Source organism: Conger conger, chromosome 2 (genome assembly GCF_963514075.1).
Source record: "Conger conger chromosome 2, fConCon1.1, whole genome shotgun sequence".
Classification (NCBI taxonomy): Eukaryota; Metazoa; Chordata; class Actinopteri; order Anguilliformes; family Congridae; genus Conger; species Conger conger.
This window is the reverse complement of record NC_083761.1, coordinates 51,450,590-51,472,642: the sequence shown is the minus strand read 5'-3', so window position 1 is coordinate 51,472,642 and position 22,053 is coordinate 51,450,590. Positions and strand designations below refer to the sequence as shown.

Here is a 22,053-nt window from a genome sequence, read left to right as displayed (position 1 = left end):
TGCTCTTAGCTTCTCCCTTCTGTAGTGTGGTTGCTGTTTCCATGACAACCTGCAGCCTAAAATAGCCCTCTCGCTGCTCTCTTCCTCAGTATGTTTCTCCCTCTCTCTGCACCAGCCTCTCTGTTTCCCTCTCCCACCAACCCCCGATCTCTCATTCCGCCTCCTCCTATCCACACCCCACCCTTGTGCAGTGTTAATGTTCTGTAATGTTCAGTCACTCTATGTATCTGTAGCTCCGCCTCTTCCTCTCATTCTGTCCCACTCTGTCTCCCTGCAAAGATTCGGTTCAAATTTATTTTATTGGCTGCTTGCGTCTCCAAGGAAACCGTCCTGAAACCATGGTAACTATTTGAACTGAGCCAAGCGCTCTTTCAAAACTGCTGCATTCATCCTCCCTCCCTCCCTACCTCCCTCTTTCTCTCCCAGTATAGTGTTGTGTACTGTGGTGTCCACTCGGCATATGCGCGTATGAACCATCATCTCTGTGTCCACAGATTTTCTTCTTCATCCCCTAATTTCTGATTTATCTTTCCTCTGTCTATCCGTGTTCTCTGTCATTATTAGGCTCTCCCACTCTTTTTCCTTATCTCTCTATTCCTGTCTCCCTTCCCCGCATTGCTCTTCTGCTCTGTGGCTCTGGGCATATTGTTTCAATATTAATTGATTAACCATGATCTTGAGTGGATGGACATGGCAATTGCACAGATAAGGTATTTTTTAGCCTGAATAAGCCAAAAATAAACCATGTAGGTTTATTTTTGTTCCCATATTCATTAATTAATCCACGCATCTATTATTAACCTCACCTCAACACCTTTTATGAAGACAGAACAGGCCTGTAGGGGGACCTACAGTGCAGGAAATAATGTGAGGAGCAGAAGGCCAGTAGAGGCAGAGGTAATGGATAATACTGATAAAATGTCTGCGTCGCTTCAGAATAGATGTTACATATGCAATGCACAGATTACATAAATTCTGTTGGGTTAAAGCAGCATTTTTTGTCAGATTCTTTTTCTTTTTTTCAGCTAGGTAAGACAACTAGTGTCACTAATGCAAATCTTTTATGAATCATCAAATGCTTTGAGAATAACGGCGGACTATTATAACATATACACTCAGTGAGCGATTGATTAGGTATTTATTAGACTTATTTTTTAGACTTATTAAGTCTCCTGCAGCTGTAGCCTATCAACTTAGAGGTTTGACGCATTGTGTGTTCAGAGATGTCACCTTCCTGTCAGCTTCGACCAGTCTGGCCATTCTCCTCAGACCTCTCTCATTAACAAGGTGTTTTTGCCTGCAGAACTGCTGCTCTCTGGATGTTTTTTTTTAGAGAACACAATTCTCTGCAAACTCTAGAGACTCTTATGCATGAAAATCCCAGGAGATCAGCAGTTTCTCCAGCCACCCTGTCTGCCACCAATAATCATCCCATGGCATGGTCAAAGTCACTTAGATCACATTCTTTTCCCAATTCTGATGGTTGATGTGAACATTAACTGAAGCTCCTGACCTGTATCTACATGGTTGTATGCATTACACTGCGGCCACACAATTGAAGGATGAGATAATCGCATGCATTAGTAGGTGTACAGATTCCTAATAAAGTGCTCAGTGAGTGCAAATTGCATACTTAGCCACATATCAGTAATAAGAAAATAGGTTACTTGTTAATCAGTTATACTCACAAAAATAAAACTATGTAAACTCACCTAAATTACATAAGTTTGGAATTTGTGTTATTTTTGTGTCATCTATCTATGATATCTAACAGTGTTAAGCCACATTATTGAAGAATGGCCCTAATAGCTTACTGAACAAACTTTCCTAACTACTGTATGTCAGAACATTACATATAGGCCCAAGCCTTCCTGTTTGCATTTGCAGAAACCTTAACTTTTAACTTGGCTATAGCCTAGACAGGCATTCATATCTAAACTTATAGTTTAGGTACAGCTTTATATTAGCAATAATTACAATAATCCGGTACAATAATAAAACTACACAAATCAGCAACCATTTACATCGAAACAAGTTGTCCAAATATGGAGATAAAAAACAGCTATTGACAGACAAAAACTAGCAACTATAGCTGACATAATTTAAGTCCTCACAATTATATGTTGTTCTTTTAAACATACCCTGTTCATTGCTTTTTTTACCTCAATTAGTTTGTTAGTTGATGCAAACATCAGACTAGCTGTTCTTTATGAACACAAGAAACAAATCTACAGTGTGACAAATCATTATTCACAAAACCTCAACGAATGACATATGAGAATATAATGGGTATTTATGGTATACTCACGAAGAAAAGGCGGGAACTTCAGGTAAGTGGTTTATAAATGCGTGGTGCATCATTTTGAGTTTTGGTTTGCGTGTATGTTCCAACTCACAGAGGCTGTAAATAAGCCCACAGTCAATTCACTTTAACAAACAAGTCGATAAAAGTGAAGAGATGAAGTAGCGGAGCAGGTACAGACTGGAACAGAATTGGACAAATGGAGTTTTAGGTACTGAGCAGACGGCAGACAGGTAACTACGGGAGTTTTTAATGACAGTTTTTACAATTACAATTGTTTTAGGAATACAATGGAGTGCTTTTCTGCATAATACTGACAATTATTTTCTCAAGATAATTGTTAACGTAAGAATAATTTCAATTCAAAATGCCATTTCAATTTTTAGGAAAGCAATGAGTAGAGAAAAACTATACTGTATCAAAAAGTCAGATTATTACATGATTCTATATTTTATTGACCTACTATGGTTAACACTAAATGTTTGTGGAACAAAAAAAAAACAATTTAAAACTTAAACTTAAAGAAGAATATATTTTATCTAGGAAATGCGAGTAAGTGGTATGGGTTACTTTCGTATTCCTTTAAATTATAGAGACAATTTTTCTCTCCTTCATTGCAGTGTTAGACCAGCTGTAACAGTATACAGGAAGACTAAGATGTTGGCACCACTGAAGTATCTGGGATTTCTTCTGATCCTCTCCTGCTGTTCATCAGAAGAGCCACGTGTCCTAAAATTTGTTGTGGCTGTATGTTTTCTGACTATCATATCTGACTGAGCTGAATTCTAAACTGCTGCGCTGTTATTGTGTGTGTGAATGTGTGGATGGTGTTCATCTGCTGTTTATGCTATTTGACTTTCAGGGTGTTTGGTAACACCATGCTCATTTTAAGAGCACAGCATGCGTCTGTTGTGTGCACCGTATGTTATGCGTGTGTGTATGTGTGTGCGTGCACAACATGGCATATATTTCTGCAGTAGATTTACATGCTTGCTTTACTATGATATATTACTGCCATTTTGTCTTGTGATGTGACTGTAGGTGTTTAGGCATGGCGATCGATCCCCCATAGAGTCTTTTCCAAATGATCCTCACAAAGAAGAAGTGTGGGGTCAAGGCTTTGGACAGCTGACTGAGGTACAATACTGCAGATCTTTACTGTACTGTTCACTTGCCTTTCTTCTGCCTTGACCTTAATTTCTATGTACTCCATACCAAACATTTGCGCAATGTCAGATTTTTTCAAAGTAGTTGACATCTGGAGATGGATCTTTTTGAAATATACAGTACTGTGCAAAAGTCTTAGGCACCTGTATAACATTCTGTACATATAAGATTCTTTCAAAAATGATTAAATGAAAGGTCCTAAATTAACGTACTATACATTTTACATTACATTTTAGTAATTTGGCAGAATAGTTAAAAACTGAATCAAATCAATATTTTTTGTGACCACTTCTCTGAGATGGCCAATGCTGTCCTGCCGTTCTATAAGACAATCAGCAGGGAGGTTGTTCCAAGCATGTTGGAGAACTTGCCAAAGTTCTTCTGCAGACTTTTGTTGGCTCCTTGCTTCTGATCTCAGACAGCCTTGATCAAGTTTTTATGTAAAAAGTAGTCAATTGCTTACAGTAATATGTTACTTTTAAAAATTAGATACAAAAATTTCTCTGTAAAATGAATATTTGAAAATCTCAAATGTGTTCTTTTATACTAACACACATAAAATAATGCTCATATATATAATAAGGGTGCCTAAGACTTCTGCACAGTACTGTACATTTTTGCTGCCTTGTGTGCATTGTGTCTTTACTATACTGGTACAAGTTAATGACCTTAAAATGGAAGTTAATGTTTTATTGAAAGAGTTGTCCCTCATGAAAAACAGTAGGGATATGATGTCTCATGTTTACTATGGAATATCTACTGTGAACCTGAAAGCAGTGGAGAGCGAAATGTTAAAGTGTGAAGGGGGTGCAGCAGAATCAATGAAATTCTCTTTGAAAATATATACATTTTTGCATGTTGATATTTGTTTTTTTTTAGTGCATCACGTTTTTAACCTTTTTTTAAATCTAATTCCTTCTTTCCTCAGTTGGGGATGAGACAGCAATATGAGTTAGGAAGTTTTCTGAGGAGACGCTATGAAAGATTCCTCAGTGCAGACTACAACAGTAAAGAGGTAATTTGGTTCTTTATGACTGCATTAATATGCAGTATACGTATGTACAGTGTGGCTACATTGTGGTTGTGTGTGTATATGTAGAGGCATGCATGTGTGTATACGTATGTGTGAGTATTGTGTTTGTAAAAGCGATTGGTGTATAATAACTATATGTTGCAGGACCTGTGTAGGATGACACTATTCCTTGGCTCTCTGTGTCCCACTAGGTATCTGTGGTGTAATTACACAGCTCAGATTCCCCCTACTGTTTCTGTCCTCTCCATTCTCACTCTCCGAAGCAACGTGTAATTACTACCATAATTATAATTCTCTCCATCCCACTATTGCTGACGCTCTGTCTCTGTCTCCTTCTTCATTTGCCTGCATAACCCTTCTGTCACTCATGCACCTCTACCGGTGGTTTCTCCCCTCTCTCCCTCTTCTCCCTTTTCCCACTTTTTACCTCATCCTTCCCCTCTCCCCCTCCCTTCCCGGTCTTACCCCTCACACACATTTCTCCTCGCTCAGCACTTTCCGCAATGACAACAAGCGCAATCTGCACATTCCCGTGGAATCCGCCATTTAAATCTTGACCAACAAAGTCCAGGTAATCAGCCGCAAGCAGACAGGCTGTCCAGGTAATTAACCGCGAGCAGACAGGCAGTTACTGCATATGACAGGTATACCATCTGCTTGAGATGGGAGCCAGGTCATGTCCAGGCATGCAGTGAGACATAACCTCTATGTAACTGTCTCCCCCCTCCCCAAGGTGTATGTGCGCAGCACCGACTACGACCGCACGCTTATGAGCGCTGAAGCCAATCTGGCTGGGCTGTTTCCCCCGAATGTTCGTCCTCCTCCCATCCAGCCCCAACTACTGTGGCGTCCGGTCCCAGTACACACTGTCCCCAGGTCCCAGGACAAGGTGAGGGGATGGTGGTGACACTGTCGCTGCAGTAATTGCCACTGTCACATTGTGGCCTCCTGTCAGAATGTCCGATAAGCCCCAGTAGCATGATAACTGTGTTACCTCTGGCAGGAGTGTCCCTGGTCATGCCTATACAGCAGTTTTGATTGAATTTAGAAGGTAGCAGGGAGATAGCGAAGGTGACTGTACCTCAACTCTACACAGAAGATTGGCCCTAAAGGAAGACTCTGGCCATATTTCCGTTGTCTCCGTCTACTAACGTACATTCCATGTTATCATGAGAGTGACTGCGATTATGAATAGATTGAATATGGCAGTGAATGACTAATTTGCCCTGGAATAAATTACGAAGCAACGCTCTCCATATGATAAATATTATCCATTGGTCTGTACCTCTTAGAGAAGGACTTACTGTAAAGATTCAGCCCACATAAAAGATAGATTTCACCTCATAGTAATTGTGTCATTTCATGATATCCCCCTAACCGTTTGTGACAGTTTTACTACACGCCAGTAGAGTGACATTATGTCCAAGTTTTATTTTCTGTTGCCACTGGCATAATATAGACTATCTATCAGACATAAAATTGATTAATCTATATACTTATAGTATCAATAGGATTACATTCTGTATGAGCTAGGTTCTTTGTTAAGGGCTTATATTTCTCATGGGGGAAATACTATCGGCATAAAATAAGATAGCCATATCAAATATTTTTTCAAATATAAAATATTATCATAACTGTGAAATAACTGTTATTCTTATTTAATACCACATATGTATAGTACGTACATTACGCCATTATATAGATTCTACCAGAAAAAGGAAAGGAGCGCTGAGTATTGCCATATAAAGTGAGGTCCATAAGTATTTGGACAATTTCTTCTATTCTTTTGACTCTGTACTCAGCACATTGGATTTGAAATGAAACAATGAATATGAGGCTAAAGTACAGTTAACAGTAATAACAGACTTAATCAAGGCAATCAAAAGCTCAGTACTGAAATATTTATTTTACCTACAGGATCAATTGAATACACCTGTCAAATCAGAAACTACTGAGAAGCCAAAATAATGTGTTTTCCTATACTTTGTGAAGTATTGCTTCATATATTTTTTTATTTCCATGCACTAAGTACATTAAACATTTGTGAATACTATATTTTTGTCAGTATGATAACCAAGCCATCTTCAAAGTGTGAACCCAATGCTATGATGTGAAATGACACTGTTTTTTAAAACTTTCAGTTACTGAAGACACCCTTTAAGCACTGCCCCAGGTTCAGAGATTTGATGGCCGAAACCTTTCGAAGTGAAGACTACCAGAGAGTCCTCAGGAACTATAAGGTTAGAATAAAATGCATGATTTACAATATTTATTATTTATTACATTAATAAGAAGAAATAAATAACACTGCCATTAGACAGAATATAGACATTTATATAATGAAAAAAAGTATAAGGATAAAAGGGTAAAACAGCAACAACAACAATTTAAAACAACAACACCAATAATAATAATAATAATAATAATAATAATAATAATAATAATAATAATAATAATAATAATAAGGATAATATAAAGAAGAAGAATTGTATCATTTTTTATGTCTTGGGTCCTTTGTCAGCCTGTTGTTTAGTCAGTCTGTCTGAATCTGCATCTTGCATAGTTTCTCAAATCTCCAATGAATTCTTTCACTGTTCATATATGAAAATTAAGCAAGGGATTAAATTAGTGACCAAATTAAATTGAACAGCCTTTAATTAAACAGACTATCATGAATCCCATTAAATCAGTGATTGAATTAGTGAGGTCTGTTCCAGATGCTTCCAAAGAGTAGAGCTAACCCTCCCTCTGGTGGAGGAACTGAAGAATTGCAATATGATTGGATGACTACACTGCTATTAGCAATGGAACTCTTTAGCCTCAGTCCCTCACTCTGCTCTCTCACTCTCAGAAACCATTGAAACGTATGCTCTCTTGCAACAGCAGATTACTCACCTTTTAACACATGTTCATGTTCTCTCTTTCATACCATGTCCGAAAACAACAACAGGGATTCATTCAAGAATTGTCAAACCACACTGGCTACCCGGTGGACAGGCTGGCAGTGAGGAAAGTTTGGAGGATCTATGACACCCTCTACTGTCAGGTACCAACAACAGGATGCTGAACAATGCTAGCCGCTGTCATTCAGTTTAAAAGTCATTGAGATGCTGAGTTTCAAAACTCATTAAAACAGACAGCTTCACTTTCTGGTACTAGCTTTCTCTGCAATAATAGTGATGTATCTATATACTATAGCCTGCATACTATCATGGTATCTGTGCCATAATCACTATCATAAATAATGCAAATATTTCAACTCATTTTTGGTAAGAATTAGTTTCAATCGGAGCAAAAGTGTTTAGCTTATAGCATTACTATGACTAAATTAATCAGGAAGGTGTATTTGTCGCTCTGAATTCTCATTGTAATCATTCTAATAATGTTTATCTTATGGTTATGATGTCATGATAATGACAAATGTGTGTGGGAATGTCTGTTCTATTTAATAGAGAATTCACAACCTGACAGTCCCATCCTGGGCGACCCCGCGAGTGTTTAACACTCTGGAGGAAATCGCATCCTTTGAGGTCATGTACAGTGTCTTCACTCACAAGCGCAAAGACAAGGCCAGACTGGCGGGAGGTGAGTTCTCGTAGCGGTGCTCGACAGGAGCTCAAACACTCAAATGTTGCTGTCAGGGATGAAAGACAGGGTGTGAAAAGTGAACATGAATGCATTGCATCGTATTGTAAGGATGCATTGATACGGACAACCACCGAGTTTACTGCGACTATGGGCAAAACAAAACAAAATTGTTTTTCTTTTTCTTTCTTTTTTTTGCATCTAACATGAACAAATGGAGAGGAAATATCAGGCCTCGTTTGTAGTAATTCATGATCCTCAACACTTACTTTAGTGTGCCTGAATATAATGGAGGGGCTAATTAGCCCCCCCCCCCTCCTCGGATAGATCACATGATTTATGCTAAATCTCCCTTTAAAGGGTCCAGTGTGACCAGGAGTGCAGTCACTAAAGGGTAATTACACTCTAGATCAATTTTCTTTTAGCTGTAAATGTGTTTGTATGCCGACTATATAGTGAAACAATTTAATCCATTGCATTATTTCAACATTTAAAAAGCATGTTCTGCTGCCTATAAAATTATTTATCCGGTCCACACTGGCCCAGGCCCAAATGTGATGTCAGTGTACCCTGATTACCTTTATGTCTTATAGATGCCAATCAGATATCGAGTGGGGAAATCGTTGATGGCCACAATTTTCGTTCATATTTAATGGCTCATTTTCACAGTCAGAAAGCCAGTTGTTAAGGAAAAATACTACCTGATTGGTGGGAGAATACATTATGCAAATGAGATGGAAACACCAACTGAACCCGAAAAATTATTTTACTGTGTAGTAGACGCAGCCAGGCTGAAACAGTTAGCGCAATCACTCTGTAAGGGTTAATGCGTAGACCAGCCAGCATGCCAGCCCTTTGCCGGGATTGTCTACTATGAGGGTGTGTGCATTACAGCTAATTAGTTTGTTCAGTAGGAAAATTCATTACTGCATGGCTGATGGGTGTGTTAATAAGTCTCCAGTGTGTAGGTAAGTGTGTTAATGAAACTGATATGATTCTGTGGGCCCACTCACAAGGGTTTGAGGTGTAGACAAAGAGGTAATTAACTATACCTTAGGTATAATGTGGGCTGTATTTTTTCTTTTCTTTTGCTGGTAAGGGGCCATTTCAGTCCATGCATTAATTTTGGGGATGCTTAATGTTAAGTGAAGAAACCGAATGTATTGTATTGTATTGTTAGTGGTATTATGACAGTAGATTTGTATAGCAGCACAGTGTCAGTTTTCATATTAATTCAAATATTATTTGGGAATTTCACAGTGTGAACTGTCAGCTGAAGGTGTAGGAGAACCTATGAAACATGACTTTCACTTCTGCAAGGCTAGAAAACACAACCTTGAGGAAAGGGTTGTCATAACAGGCCATTTCTCATTAATAATAGCTTAGTAGACGGTGTGCTGGCATGTACAATATGCTGGTTTGTCCTCTGGTACAAGCATGCAAGGTGTGCAACTTCTTCCACCTCAGTGACATTGTGTGCTATGGCTAAAGCATAGGCAAGAATTTAAAAACATGCACCGATGCTTTGTGGCACACGGGCCTTCATCGGGGTGAATAAGAAGAGGTGAGGCATAGTCAGGTTTATATGTAGACACATGACGCTGAGATTCATTAACATAAATAGAACATAAAAATAATTTGTATAAGCTATTCTAGCCATAGAATAGAGTGCCTTGGTCACCATCCTTATCTGATCATTCTCATCACCCTTGTTCCAAAGAGCACCTTTTTACCACAAACGAGGTCCACTCACTGTTTTCTCTACTATAAAAGGATTATTTGGAAGTGAAGTACAGAAAAGTACTGAAGCTATTACACACAATCTAATGATTGAAGTAAGATTACTGCATGCATTCCTATCAGTGCATTAGCGTGTCATATTTCTGTGTGTCTCAGTCACTTTTATATGGCTCTCCTGGACACTCCCTGAATCAAAAGCTCTGTTTTGGAAGCTTCCCATCTGAAGAATCACTTTAACACTCAAACCTTTTTTCATTCACCTTTCCCACAATTCCCTGCACCCTTCACTTGCATTTTCTCCCATTATTAGCTACAAATTTAGCCAAAATGAAAGCATCATAAAGCTATATGTCCTTTTGCAATAATCAAATACTACTTCCCTGCCACTTGATTATAATTCAGAAGGTTTCAGACTTTAGGTTTAGTATAAACCAAGCCTCAATGATTATGTAAAATTTTGGCTGATTCCACTTGTATTTCATCTAGATTTTTGATGTTCACAAGTCTTCAGCCTTGGCTGCCGCATAGTGCATAGTGTGGTATTCACCGTGGTAAATTGTTACCTTCATCAGAGCTCATTAATTCCTATATTCTATTTATTATAGGGATGCTGCTGAATGCTATCCTGGGGAATTTCACAAGCACTATGAAGAAGGAGAGCCCACTCAAACTGATCATGTACTCAGCTGTGAGTTAAGCGTCAATGATATTACAAATGTCAATGGCTTTGAGGCAGCTAATATTTGTATCGCCAGCACCAATACAACTGAGAGACCTTCAAGAGCAGTCTGTGCAATGGCATGACAGTGCTTATTCTCTTGCTGTGTGTCCATGACCATCTCTCTCTCTCTCTCTCTCTCTCTCTCTCTCTCTCTCTCTCTCTCAATTGGATGAGAGTGTGGTTGTGAGTTTTTTCTCTTGATTTTCTGCGTTTGGTCATTGTGATGACTGTTATCCATGAGTAGTAATACGTATATATTTCCAGAACTAGCTAACATACCATGACCACATATGTGGGGTTATAAGCCCCTTTCGCACATGCTTCTTAACCTGTAAATATTCCAGAAATGTTCAGTGTCTTGTGTGAATAGAAGCCAGAGTCAATTTTCCGTGTAAGTCATTTCTCTAATTTGTCCAGTCAGGACCTAGTAAGATTAACAGAAATCGTCTGCCAAGGCTCTAGTGTAAGCAAAAGCAGCAGCATTCCCGGATAAAGCACACAACAGGCACTCTTACATAAGACCTTTTGTTTCTGGCACAATTTAATTAATAAATACCTTACTGAATCTGTCCTCTCAACAATACTTGCACAAATATGAGACACTGCACACAGAAGACACTGGAGCTGCATTGTTTGATTTTGTCAGGGAATTTTGAACATTTATTTTAAGAATGGAACAAACAGTGTTGCTGTCCTTGTTTGACATGGCTTTGTCTATTGTAAGACCACCATTAACATAATTGCCTCACAGAGTGCTTGTATGCTGTGGAATACATTGTATTTTACAAAAAAAACTCCATATTATTTATTCTTAGCTGATAAACCATGCTTCCATTGTTTATCTAATGGTAGCTTTTTGTAATCATGTAATGGTTATTATATATATATCTCTCTTCAACTGTGTTGTGTTGGTAGGATTTATATAGCTGTCAATACTATTGTTTAGAAAAATATCTGACTCCTTTAAAGACTAACATGACATTAATATTTATGTCAACATATTTATGTCAACATGGACATTTTCCATATAGGAGACTGACAGGTATGTTTGAATGGGGAAAACAACTACCTAACCTGAATAATTGAACTGTTTGGCACCAACCAATCAATGTTGCCGGTTCCATGTGTGAAAGGGGTTTTGACTGGAAGACAAGGTGTTAAAACAAAGGTTACAAAAGTAACTTTGGTTCTATGAATCCTGGATGAGCGAGAAACTCCCACCAACTAAGTCACCCATGACCCAGGCATATGTAGGCAAAAGCAGTACCCCCACCATCCGAGAAACTGTCCTGCCACCTTTCTTTTTTGTGAGAAAATAGGTTGAGCAGAACCCCCTGCGTTGGGACAGGGGGTGCATGGGTTTGATAGTGCTCTTAGCCATTAGTGCGTTTAACTAGTGTCGTTAGGGCCAGGGCTTTCCCCAGATGAATGGTTATTTTCACCAAACCAGTCAAAGTAGAAATTGCACAGTGGTCTGTGGTGTGAGCTGCCCAGTAACTGAGGTGTTCCTGAGAGTCCCTGGGACGTGATCTTGCCTTGGGAGGACAAAGATAAGGGTCTGGTAAGACAGGCTCATGGGCACCATCCTGCCTATCCACAGGTTGCTGTGGCCTGAGGTGGTTAAAGGGGTGTCTGAAACCAGCCTTGAGGGAGAGCTGCAGGGCCTTGTAGCCTACTGGTGCCAGCAAGAAAATGTCTGCCTATCATGGTTAGGCTGAATGGTTCCCATTGGAGGCTATGGAGAATTCCATTGAATCAGCGGAATGATTGCCCAATCTATCTAGACATGAGAGCAAAAGCCTGCCAAGAAGCATAGCTAATGCTGTATTATAAATGAATAAGACAATGGGTCCAGCCCTTCCCATTCATGCTTGTATAGTACCAATTTCTTTACAAAAATAATAAAACTACCCACCATATCACCATAGCAGTGCTTACATGATGTTTATCACCTTGTTCTGTAGCTTTTGCAGCTGTGGTCCTCACCTGTTCCACATTAATGCATGGTATAACCTTTTTTATGTCAACATGTGAAAGCCGCATAAGAGTGGTGGCACAAATTACCTTTCAGTATGACAATGACCCGAAGCATACAGCAAAGACAACACTAGAGTGGCTTTGGGACAAGTCTCTGACTGTCCTTGAGTGGCCTAGCCAACACTTAGACTTAAACCCCATAGAATATCTGTGGAGAGACCTAAAGATGACAGTTCACAGATGCTTCACACCCAATCTGACGTATCTTGAGAGGATCTGCCAGGAAGAATGGGATAAACTGCCCAAATCTAGGTGTGCAAAGAATTAGGGTTGGGGGCCTCCTGCCTCAGAGCCCCATCAGGGGACATAATAAAGGAGGTGACACATGGGACAGAAATCATGTCCATCCTCTGGCGGACACGTAGAGCATTACACAGATAAATACCAACCATTGGAAAAAGGAAAAGAAAGAGTGACACAACCTACTATGGCGGCTGTGATGTGAAGTTAGAAAGAAGTACAATTTAAGTGTTTAGTGTTGTTTCTTTTAAATGAATAAAAAAAAGTGCTAAGTTCTGTTATATTCCTTTTGGATGAAAACTCCAATGCCTGGGAAACTAGTCAGTCTGGCTATCTTAACTGTGAAGAGAGTGAAGCAAAACACCCAGGAGAAGTAGCTGGAAGCCAAGGAAGGCGTGACCCGGTGCTCCGAGATCCAAGGCTACCAGCGACAAGCTATTGTGAACAATTGTTTTTAATTCAATAATGAGATACTACTACAGCTGCGTAGCAGGAGGATGAAAGATGATGCTTATGTCATCCTAGGCCATGGGTGATTTTGTTAGTATATTGACCTGCGTTAGCGTGAGATGGAAGATATTGACTAGTAAGCATTGCCTCTGGCAGTCAGTAAGGAATAAATATAAATCTTGTGCCAGCCATAATGCTGAAACCCCCTTCCCCTCCTTTCTCTCTCCCTCTCCAGCATGACTCCACACTAATCACTCTCCAGGCTGCCCTGAATGTGTACAATGGACGATTGCCTCCTTACGCTTCCTGCCAACTCTTTGAGTTTTACCAGGAGAAAGATGGGTTTGTTTATGCATCCTGTGATGTTCTTCATAATGGCTGAGTACTTTAATGTTAACATTAACATTTATTAACCTGAAAGTCATTAACAAATTCTCCTTGAACACAAAATTATACACTTACTGAGCACTTTATTAGGAACATGTACTTATTAACATGATTATCTAATCAGCTAATCGTGTGGCAGCAGTGCAATGCATAAAATTATGCAGATACAGGTCAAGAGCTTCAGTTAATGTTCACATCTATCATGAGAATAGAGAAAAAAATTTGATCTCAGTGATTTTGACTGTGGCATGATTGTTGGTGCCAGACAGGCTGGTTTGAGTATTTCTGTAACTGCTGATTTCCTGGGATTTTCACGCACAACAGTCTCTAGAGTGAAAATGTTGCGAAAAACAAAAAAACATCCAGTAAGCAGTAGTTCTGCAGGCAAAAACGTGTTGTTAATGAGAGAAGTATGAGGAGAAGGGGCAGACTGGTCAAAGCTGACAGGAAGGTGGCAGTAACGCAAATAAACACATTACAACAGTGGTATGGAGAAGAGCACCTCTGAACACACAATGCGTCAAACCTCTAAGTAGATAGGCTACTAATAAATAAAGTGCTCACTGAGTGTATATAATTTCAGGCAAAATGATATTCCATAATTATGTTTTATTGGAATGTAATTTCATTAATTTTATGTGGGAAATTACAGGAATGTGCAGTTTTGCATTTTCGCATGATGTTTTTTCAGATCAAACTCAATTGGTTTATTTTACCGAAATGACTCGAACCATGACCCCTATCCAACCCCTGTGCCTGGCTGCCCTACCAACCCATGCCCATTAACTACCTTCTTTGAGGCTGTGAGTGATGTCATCACACAGGACTGGGATGCAGAGTGTGGACTTAAACAGGCCGGGTCACAATCCAGTAAGAGCAATATTATTTTACTGCGATGAAATAATAGCAATGAGTGAGAACTGATTACAACTCAAATTTTAAATATTCAGATATCATTTTATTCAAAGCACACTAACTCAGTGGCCTTTGTTTGTTCACAGGTGTGATTTTGGCTCTTGCAGTGGCTGTGGGTGTCCTAGCTGTGGCGCTGCTGGGAAGTATATTAGCCTTTATTTACAGGAGACAGGATTACCACTCAGTGGAAAAATAGCCCCACAGAAACACTTTTTATAATGCTGCTGCAATGTTGTTTTGTGAAAATATTGCTACTATTTTATAGCAATGCTGTGATAAGGCTATGCTAACTTGGTAAAGCGAATGAAGTGGATGATTCACATGAGATGAGATGGGAGAGAACTGAGTGAGTTATTTGTGGGTGTACCTGCAGTGCCTATGTTTTAACCTGCCTGGCTGTGGTAACACAGAAACATTACTTGATATGAATCTAACTGGTTGTTTTTCAATATATCACTGACTGAAGAATTAGTTCAAATTTTTTAAATAGGGTAATTTCAAAATGAATTGGTAGATAAATTAGATTTTAATCATTTTAATCTGAATATGCTTATTTAGTTGTTAATCAATTTTAAGTGACTTTGAATGAGACATGCTACATTTCTTCACTGTAAACTGCTCATATAAATGCATGGCAATTTATTTATTGATCATTGACCTTTGTGATATAATTGCAAAAAATCAATCAAATGCAGTTTTTCGCTCAGTAACAGCAATAACCACAAGTCTTCATCAACATAATTTAGTCTAAAATGATTTCTTAGTCTTTGTTTAAAATCACTGTGACTCCTTTTATAATGTATATTTACAGTATAATTCCATGAATGAGTCAAGGTAGAAAGATTAAAATGTTAACTGTCTACTGCATAGTCTGATTCTTGCTTCAGTGACTCAGCCCAAATATGCTTTGATATCTATGATAACATCTTAACATTTGTGTGTGAACATGCAGGGAAACCCTGAAATATATATATACCATAGAACAGGGATAATCAACTCTAAATCCTCAAATTTAAGCCCTGGGTAATTAGTGTTGCTGACCTCGAGGACCATGAATTTCTGATCCCTGCCATAGAGGGTGAATAGGCTACTTGTGTGAGTTTTCTTGATTTAGTATTAATAAACTTTGGTGTACAATGCAGTCTGTATTTTGGGAGTGACACATTTTTTGTTTTTCTGTACTGCAAAATATTAGCTTTCTAATCAAACACATGGGGTTAAAGCACAGATTTTCATATTTTATGAAAAAGTATTTTATGCATTTCATTTTCATCACCATGTAATGTTTTCTTAAAAATATATACATAGTCTTCCCATTTCAGGGTGTCATATATTTTTTGGGCCAAACAGCTTAACAAGTGTTTCTGATTAGTCAGGTATGTTAAGTAATTTCCTTGGTGCTGGTATAAGACAGCTTTCAGTATCTAGTCTTGATCCAAAGCGTTGTCTTTCAGTGTGCCTATAAAGCAACACGACAACACAAAACCTGCTCCCTCCTTTAAGCACCATGGCTGGTTAGTTAAGATGCTACAGACTGCAACAGTACACTTGTGTTGTACTGTTCATTGGCTTTTGATTGGCATTGGAGGCTGTTATGGGTGTTTACCAGTATGAGGACCAGAGTTTTACAAGTCAAGGTAGCCAATCTGTCCAAATATTTACAGACTGCATGGTATGCCAGGAACTAGCCATTGCGCTTGCTACGCTATGCTTAGCCCTGCCTGAGATTATATTGGGAAGACTCCAATTCCCATTAAAGACATTACAGGGGGAAACACATGCACAAGAACTACATGGCATAGGAATTAGGAAGAGAGAATCAAGGTCTTTAACCCCTTAAGGATCACCTCTTTCTTAATACAAGCTTGACAGTGACATACCCAAAATAAAATGGTTACTACTCTTCAACCCTTCTCAAAGGTAACACTTGGGGTTTTGTTTTCCAAAAGCCAGAATTACTGTAAATACTATAACAAAGTTACAGATGTTCAAACACAGTGAACAAAGCTTCTTTTCTCACTGAATTTTTTTTGTATTTGAGTGGGTACAGATGCTCATGGCTGTGTCTGGTGGGCTTATAAACACAATGGAACCACAGGAAAAACACCGGACAAATCAATTTCAAATATGATGACAATATCACCAAAATGAACATTCTGTTTTGCTTTTTCTAAACCATGTCTAGGCATTTGGAGACTCCAAAAGGACACATGTAAACTAAATTATATTATGGGTTCTGTATGAGGTGTAAAATACTATAGATTGCATACTAAATGATAACACCAACCTTTTATCCTGAAAAATGTGTTCTAACTTCCCCCTGCCAGTCACCCTTCTCCAACCTCTCCCTGTCAACATCCCTCTCCCCATCTGTCAGCAGCAGTTGCAGAGGATAGAAAAATAAGTGCAATAATTACAATATTAACAATTTATATGCAAATATATTGATTGAGGTTCACTGATTGAAGATCAAATACCCAACCGCCAACAAGTCAAACACATCCCTACAATTTCAAAGGCCATTTATTACGCAAAAGCATTTATGAGCATACAGAATAATAAACCATTTTGAGATTGTATTTAAATGTTCACCGGTGTAAAAGAGTGACCACAGGGGTGGCCTGGGAACCCCATGCTGGCATTTATCATGCTGATAGGATTCCATACCTTAAAAATGAGTTAATAGGCCTACACCTACAGGCACTATGTTGGAGATTATTGGTCGGTCCATTCCAGAATAAAGCAGAAGCCAGTCTAACTGCTGTCTTTGGCCCCATTTACACATTCTCATTTCCTGTCACTTGTATCTAGATAGTATACATCTATGATTTATTCACAGTCCATTCACACTTCGTAGTCAGATGCGTCACTCTCCGGTCAGCCTGATTTAAATCCGATTGCTATTTTGTGCATGAACTGCAAAACCCTGACAACCCTCTTCCTGTTTTATTCTGCCTCCAAAATAACAGGTTTGTATTACATTTTTCATTTTCTTAATGGAAGATGCCATATTCCGCAGACAGTGTACAACACAATGTACAACAGAAGATGGCTGTTTCATACAGCAGCAACCCTGGTTGCAGCCGTAGCAAAATCAGTTTGATTTCTGTAACTACTCCATTGTTTGTTTTGAATGTAATTCTCTGTCCGTGAGTATTTAGTTTCACTTGAACTCCAGCCACGGCAGTCCTCAGTGCTTGTTGTAAAGTTAGATGTGATCCAGTTGGCTAATTTATTATTTTTCATATTCTTGTCTGGTTTTCGGTTTACATTCATAGTTCATTGCACTCACCTTCCCCTGTGATGTCTGTGTCTTTATGTTGTTCTGAGCCTGAGTCACTTCCCTGTCTGCGTGATTCACTATTCGGATGTTTCCAACAATTCCTTCTCAGTCTTGCTTTTCTTACTTCCTGTTTTTTCTCAATTCATGTTTGTAGATAGTACTGATATAGTAATCCCGACTAATATAGAATTTGTACAGTACTAATTATATTAACACATTAATATGTTCGTCTTACTAACAAACTAACATTCACTAGTTTTGGGTATTTAAAGTGTAAGTGTTTACCCAACACTAACCCTATTTCCACTGAGTCAAAAAATGCGGTGGCTAAACTCATGGGCCCATATTTTCCGACCGTCGCCTGTCATGTTGCGTGCTAACGTGCTGTTGATTTTGCATTTTCTGGATGATACAAATGCTTGTGATAATTTTGGAACTTACTGCATACCAAAGTGGGAGGAGAGCCGCTGCTCGGGGTGTGACAGTGAAGAGCAGCAGCTCATTGCCAATTTGGTGTAGCTTATTGCAATTTTCCGGTCAATCAGGTCCACATTTCACCCTTTTGCCACCACCTTCAGTAATTAAACAGTTTTAGTGGATAGTATTCAGTTTGTCTTTGATATACTCACTGAGCACTTTATTAGGTAAACTTGTAGACCTGCTTGTTAATGCAAATATTCATTACAAGCATGCAGACATGCTGAGAATGGGGAAGAAATGTGATCTAAGTCACTTTGACCATGGAATGATTGTTTGTGCCAGACAGGGTGGTTTGAATATCGCAGAAACTGCTGATTTGCTGGGATTTTCATGCACAAGTCTCTAGAGTTTGCAGGGAATGGTGTGAAAAACATGTGTGGCTATCCAGTGAGTACAGGATAACCACAAATTACAACAGTGGTATGCAGAAGAGCATCTCTGACGGGTCAAACCAAAGTGTATAGGCTACAGCAGCAGAAGACCAATAAGTCTAAAAAATAAGAGTAATAAATACTTAATAAAGTGCATTGGTCATGCATTGGTTAAATTGTATTTATTGTTCACCGTTTTTTTCTTCTTTATAATTAATTCCTTTATTTATTTATCTTTTTAATGTTTACTGTGGTACGGTATTTTGTTATTTTTCTTACAACTGTCTGTAATAAGAAGAATGGCATAACGCAACTTATTTTCTTCTAATGTGAAATCTTGTCATTTTAATTACGTTACAGTAGTTCAATTGATAGCTACAGTAGTGCTTACTGCCGCAAATTACGGATAGACTGCAATTGTAAGCTCTATTTGACGATTAATCCGTTATTTCGCAACAATTTCTCCCTTGGCATAATAAGTTATATATAATGTGTAAATGTCTTCCATTGTATTTGTATACGGAAATTGGCAAGCCAACCTGCGCAATATGCATGGATCTTAATGGTAATGAAAAGAGCACTCACTTGACTTTGGAAAATGGCAACATTCAGTAGCCACGGCCCGTAGCTATGGCCTGTAGCTATGGCCCGTAGCTCACCTGGTGACTGCGCCAAAACGCCGTGCGAAGTTGATTTGGGAAAATATCACCCATAGACTTATTACTAAAAATAATCTCCCAGAAATCCCTAGATAATTTTTAAGACCTTATCAAATATAATTTCAACAACATTTCTCTCCCATCTCCTTCTTCCTCATCCTAATTCAGTTGTCTTTTTTCTTCCTCAATGGAAAAACTATTTGGTCACTTTACAACCTCTATAGGAATGTTTGTTAATTGCTAGAAACAAATCTCAACTTGTCAGAGAAGATCTTAAAGTTAATTTAGCTAGTAGCTAAGTGCTAGCCAAGTTCTGCTAATCAACCACTGAACATGATGGTTGCCTGTCTGCAAACTACATGACATCATATCCATTATCGCTGCAATAATGTGAAGAGCGAAGCAAATATTCACATAATATTCCAGGGTGACCGCATATTAAGAAATCCACTTCATTAGGGCCGTATGTCTAAAGCCTAATAAAATAAAAATAGTTTGACCTGCAGATTAGCATGATGCTCGTGTTTGGTTCCTTGTCAGAAGTTGTGGAGAATAAACCCTGTATTGTATTGGCTATATTCTAATCTAAGCAAGCACGCAATCTAATCATAATTCTGGAACGGATACATTAATTTACAAGTTAACTGATAACATTTTGGCAGAGCATAGTTACCAGCATCTTGCTTTTATAGACTATTTCAAACTGTTTTTTGTGAACAGTGGACATAACGTTATTATAATATAATGTAATATGAATACGGTGTGGCACCAGGATAGGAATATTACATTACATTACATTATTGGCATTTGGCAGTTACAGTTTACAGTTGATTAGACTTAGCAGGAGACAATCCTCTCCTGGAGCAATGCAGGGTTAAGGGCCTTGCTCAAGGGCCAAATGGCTGTGCGGTTCTTATTGTGGTTACACCGGGATTAGAACCACAAACCGTGCATGTCCCAGTCATTTACCGTAACCACTACACTACAGGCTGCCCCTATTATTAAGGTGCTGTCCACCAGGGGGCAGTTTCATTTCCCATTTTCAACACATAGCTGTTGTTATAACTAACACTTGGAGGTGGGGGGTTTTCTGCACACTGCTCAGGTGTCATCCACATTCCTCCAACAGGAATTGCCAAGGGGGTATTTGTTTCTCAGCTGATTTCAGGAGCCCTGTATTGTATAACTACGCCTTAAGTTATGTTTAAATCAAACTATGTATAATCCAAGCTATGGACAAGCTTAATGTTTTTACACAATTACAGTACAACAAATAAAATAATCTCACAACATTCATGATTAATAATGAAATCTAAACTTAAGTGTCATAGCACAGTAGTACAGTAGTATCTGGGAGCAATAGGCACAAAGGCACTGTGGCTTTTCAAAAGGCAGATTAAGTGACCTTTGTCTCTATTAATGGTGTATGAATAGTTATAAAAGACGGACACAAAATATTAAGACTTCAATTATATTTTATTCTATTTTACTATCTTCCACTGCCATTGAATGTTTGTCATCTTGTGGTCTTCTGATTTATTGCCTGATTTGTGCTTTCACGGCATCACTCCACCTTCTCGGCTTGGAGAGCTGGAGAAAAAAAACATATACAAGCAAAGTTAAAACAGGAGTTTTAACAGTTACCCATGCTACACCACAGGGTCCATGCAAATTATATGAATGCCAAAGGATTGTAGAGTCTTTGTTCATAGTTTTTAGTTCATAGAGTTCATAGAGCACACAGAGTTCAGCTAGTCTGTTGTGCTTGATCAAATTACATTATTAAAACTGATTATTTTAATTGATAATGTATTCTATCCACAGTATTCCAGGTCAAAACTTTGATCAGCCTCATCAGCCTATCGACATTATTGTCACAAAGGCTAACACTGGTTGTCATGGAGTTGTAGAACATTTATTCTCGGTGCAGGTCCTGATCCAGTGATTGGGAAAGGGAGCTTACCGTCAGCTGAGCAAATGAATGCAACATGCTCAGAAACATTGTATGTTTAACAAAGTTGTGTTGAGATGTCTGAACATACTATACCACAGAGAGCCCATGAGCGCACATAATTCAGCCATGATCCTAATCCATATATACCTCGGACCTCCAGCTTGCATTCCACTTCATCCTCTCCCAGAGCATTGACAGCCTTGCAGGTGTACTTTCCCCCGTCAAACAAGCCAGGCTTGCGGATGTTGAGGGTCAGAACCCCCTGATTATTCTGCATGAGATATTTAGGGTCCTCTCCAATTATCATTTTATTCTTCATCCAGGTGATTTTGGGCTGGGAGAGAGAAAGAGAGGTGTGTGTGTGTGTGTGTGTGTGTGTGTGTGGGGGGGGGGGGGGTATTACTCATCATTATACAGTAGACTGGTATTCAGGTATTTCTAATGTGGTAGTTAGTGCAACAGAACATCAATCTGTATTTTAGTTTGCTGATTCAAAATATTTATTTTATGAGGTAATTTAGCCCCAGAAACAACATTGTCAGAGCAGATGGGCCTAATAAAGTGCTCACTGAGTGTATGTGCACACTAACAACAATGACATTATAAACTATACTAAAAATCTGACTACCATTAGACTATTTTTCAAGTTTCAAAGTCTGACCACAAAGTCATATGAATAGCTATTTCTAAACGTAAATTTGACTAAAATACACATGAAAACATGATGAG

At 38.7% G+C, this 22,053-nt stretch overlaps 2 protein-coding genes across 2 annotated transcripts in view; one reads left to right on the top strand and one right to left on the bottom strand.

The window, feature by feature from the left end:
* Positions 1–214: 214 nt before the first annotated feature.
* LOC133122747 (testicular acid phosphatase homolog) lies at positions 215–15,349 on the top strand. The gene is made up of 12 exons (XM_061232895.1): positions 215–341; positions 2,923–3,049; positions 3,344–3,439; positions 4,398–4,484; positions 5,236–5,391; positions 6,644–6,742; positions 7,453–7,548; positions 7,955–8,087; positions 10,433–10,515; positions 13,511–13,617; positions 14,354–14,532; positions 14,664–15,349. Exons 2-12 carry the CDS (start codon positions 2,960–2,962, stop codon positions 14,771–14,773), a joined length of 1,236 nt encoding a protein of 411 aa, XP_061088879.1. The 5' UTR covers positions 215–341; positions 2,923–2,959; the 3' UTR covers positions 14,774–15,349.
* A 5,547-nt stretch (positions 15,350–20,896) lies between these two features.
* Positions 20,897–22,053, bottom strand: part of LOC133121250 (myosin-binding protein C, fast-type-like) — a 67,880-nt gene continuing 66,723 nt past the window's right edge. Inside the window, exons 32-33 of the mRNA XM_061230455.1 lie at positions 21,472–21,658; positions 20,897–20,960 (exon numbers count right to left, since the gene is read on the bottom strand). Of these exons, the coding sequence (XP_061086439.1) occupies positions 20,935–20,960; positions 21,472–21,658 (213 nt within the window). The 3' untranslated portion in view covers positions 20,897–20,934. The remainder of the gene's footprint in view (positions 20,961–21,471; positions 21,659–22,053) is intronic.

What these genes read in the sequence shown, in the direction of transcription:
- LOC133122747 (XM_061232895.1), top strand. Translation starts at nt 2,960, where the DNA reads ATGTTGGCACCACTGAAGTATCTGGGATTTCTTCTGATCCTCTCCTGC. An exon ending in GCTTTGGACAGCTGACTGAG is followed by an intron (nt 3,440 to 4,397) that starts GTACAATACTGC and finishes TTCTTTCCTCAG; the next exon opens with TTGGGGATGAGACAGCAATA. An exon ending in TCCCCAGGTCCCAGGACAAG is followed by an intron (nt 5,392 to 6,643) that starts GTGAGGGGATGG and finishes TAAAACTTTCAG; the next exon opens with TTACTGAAGACACCCTTTAA.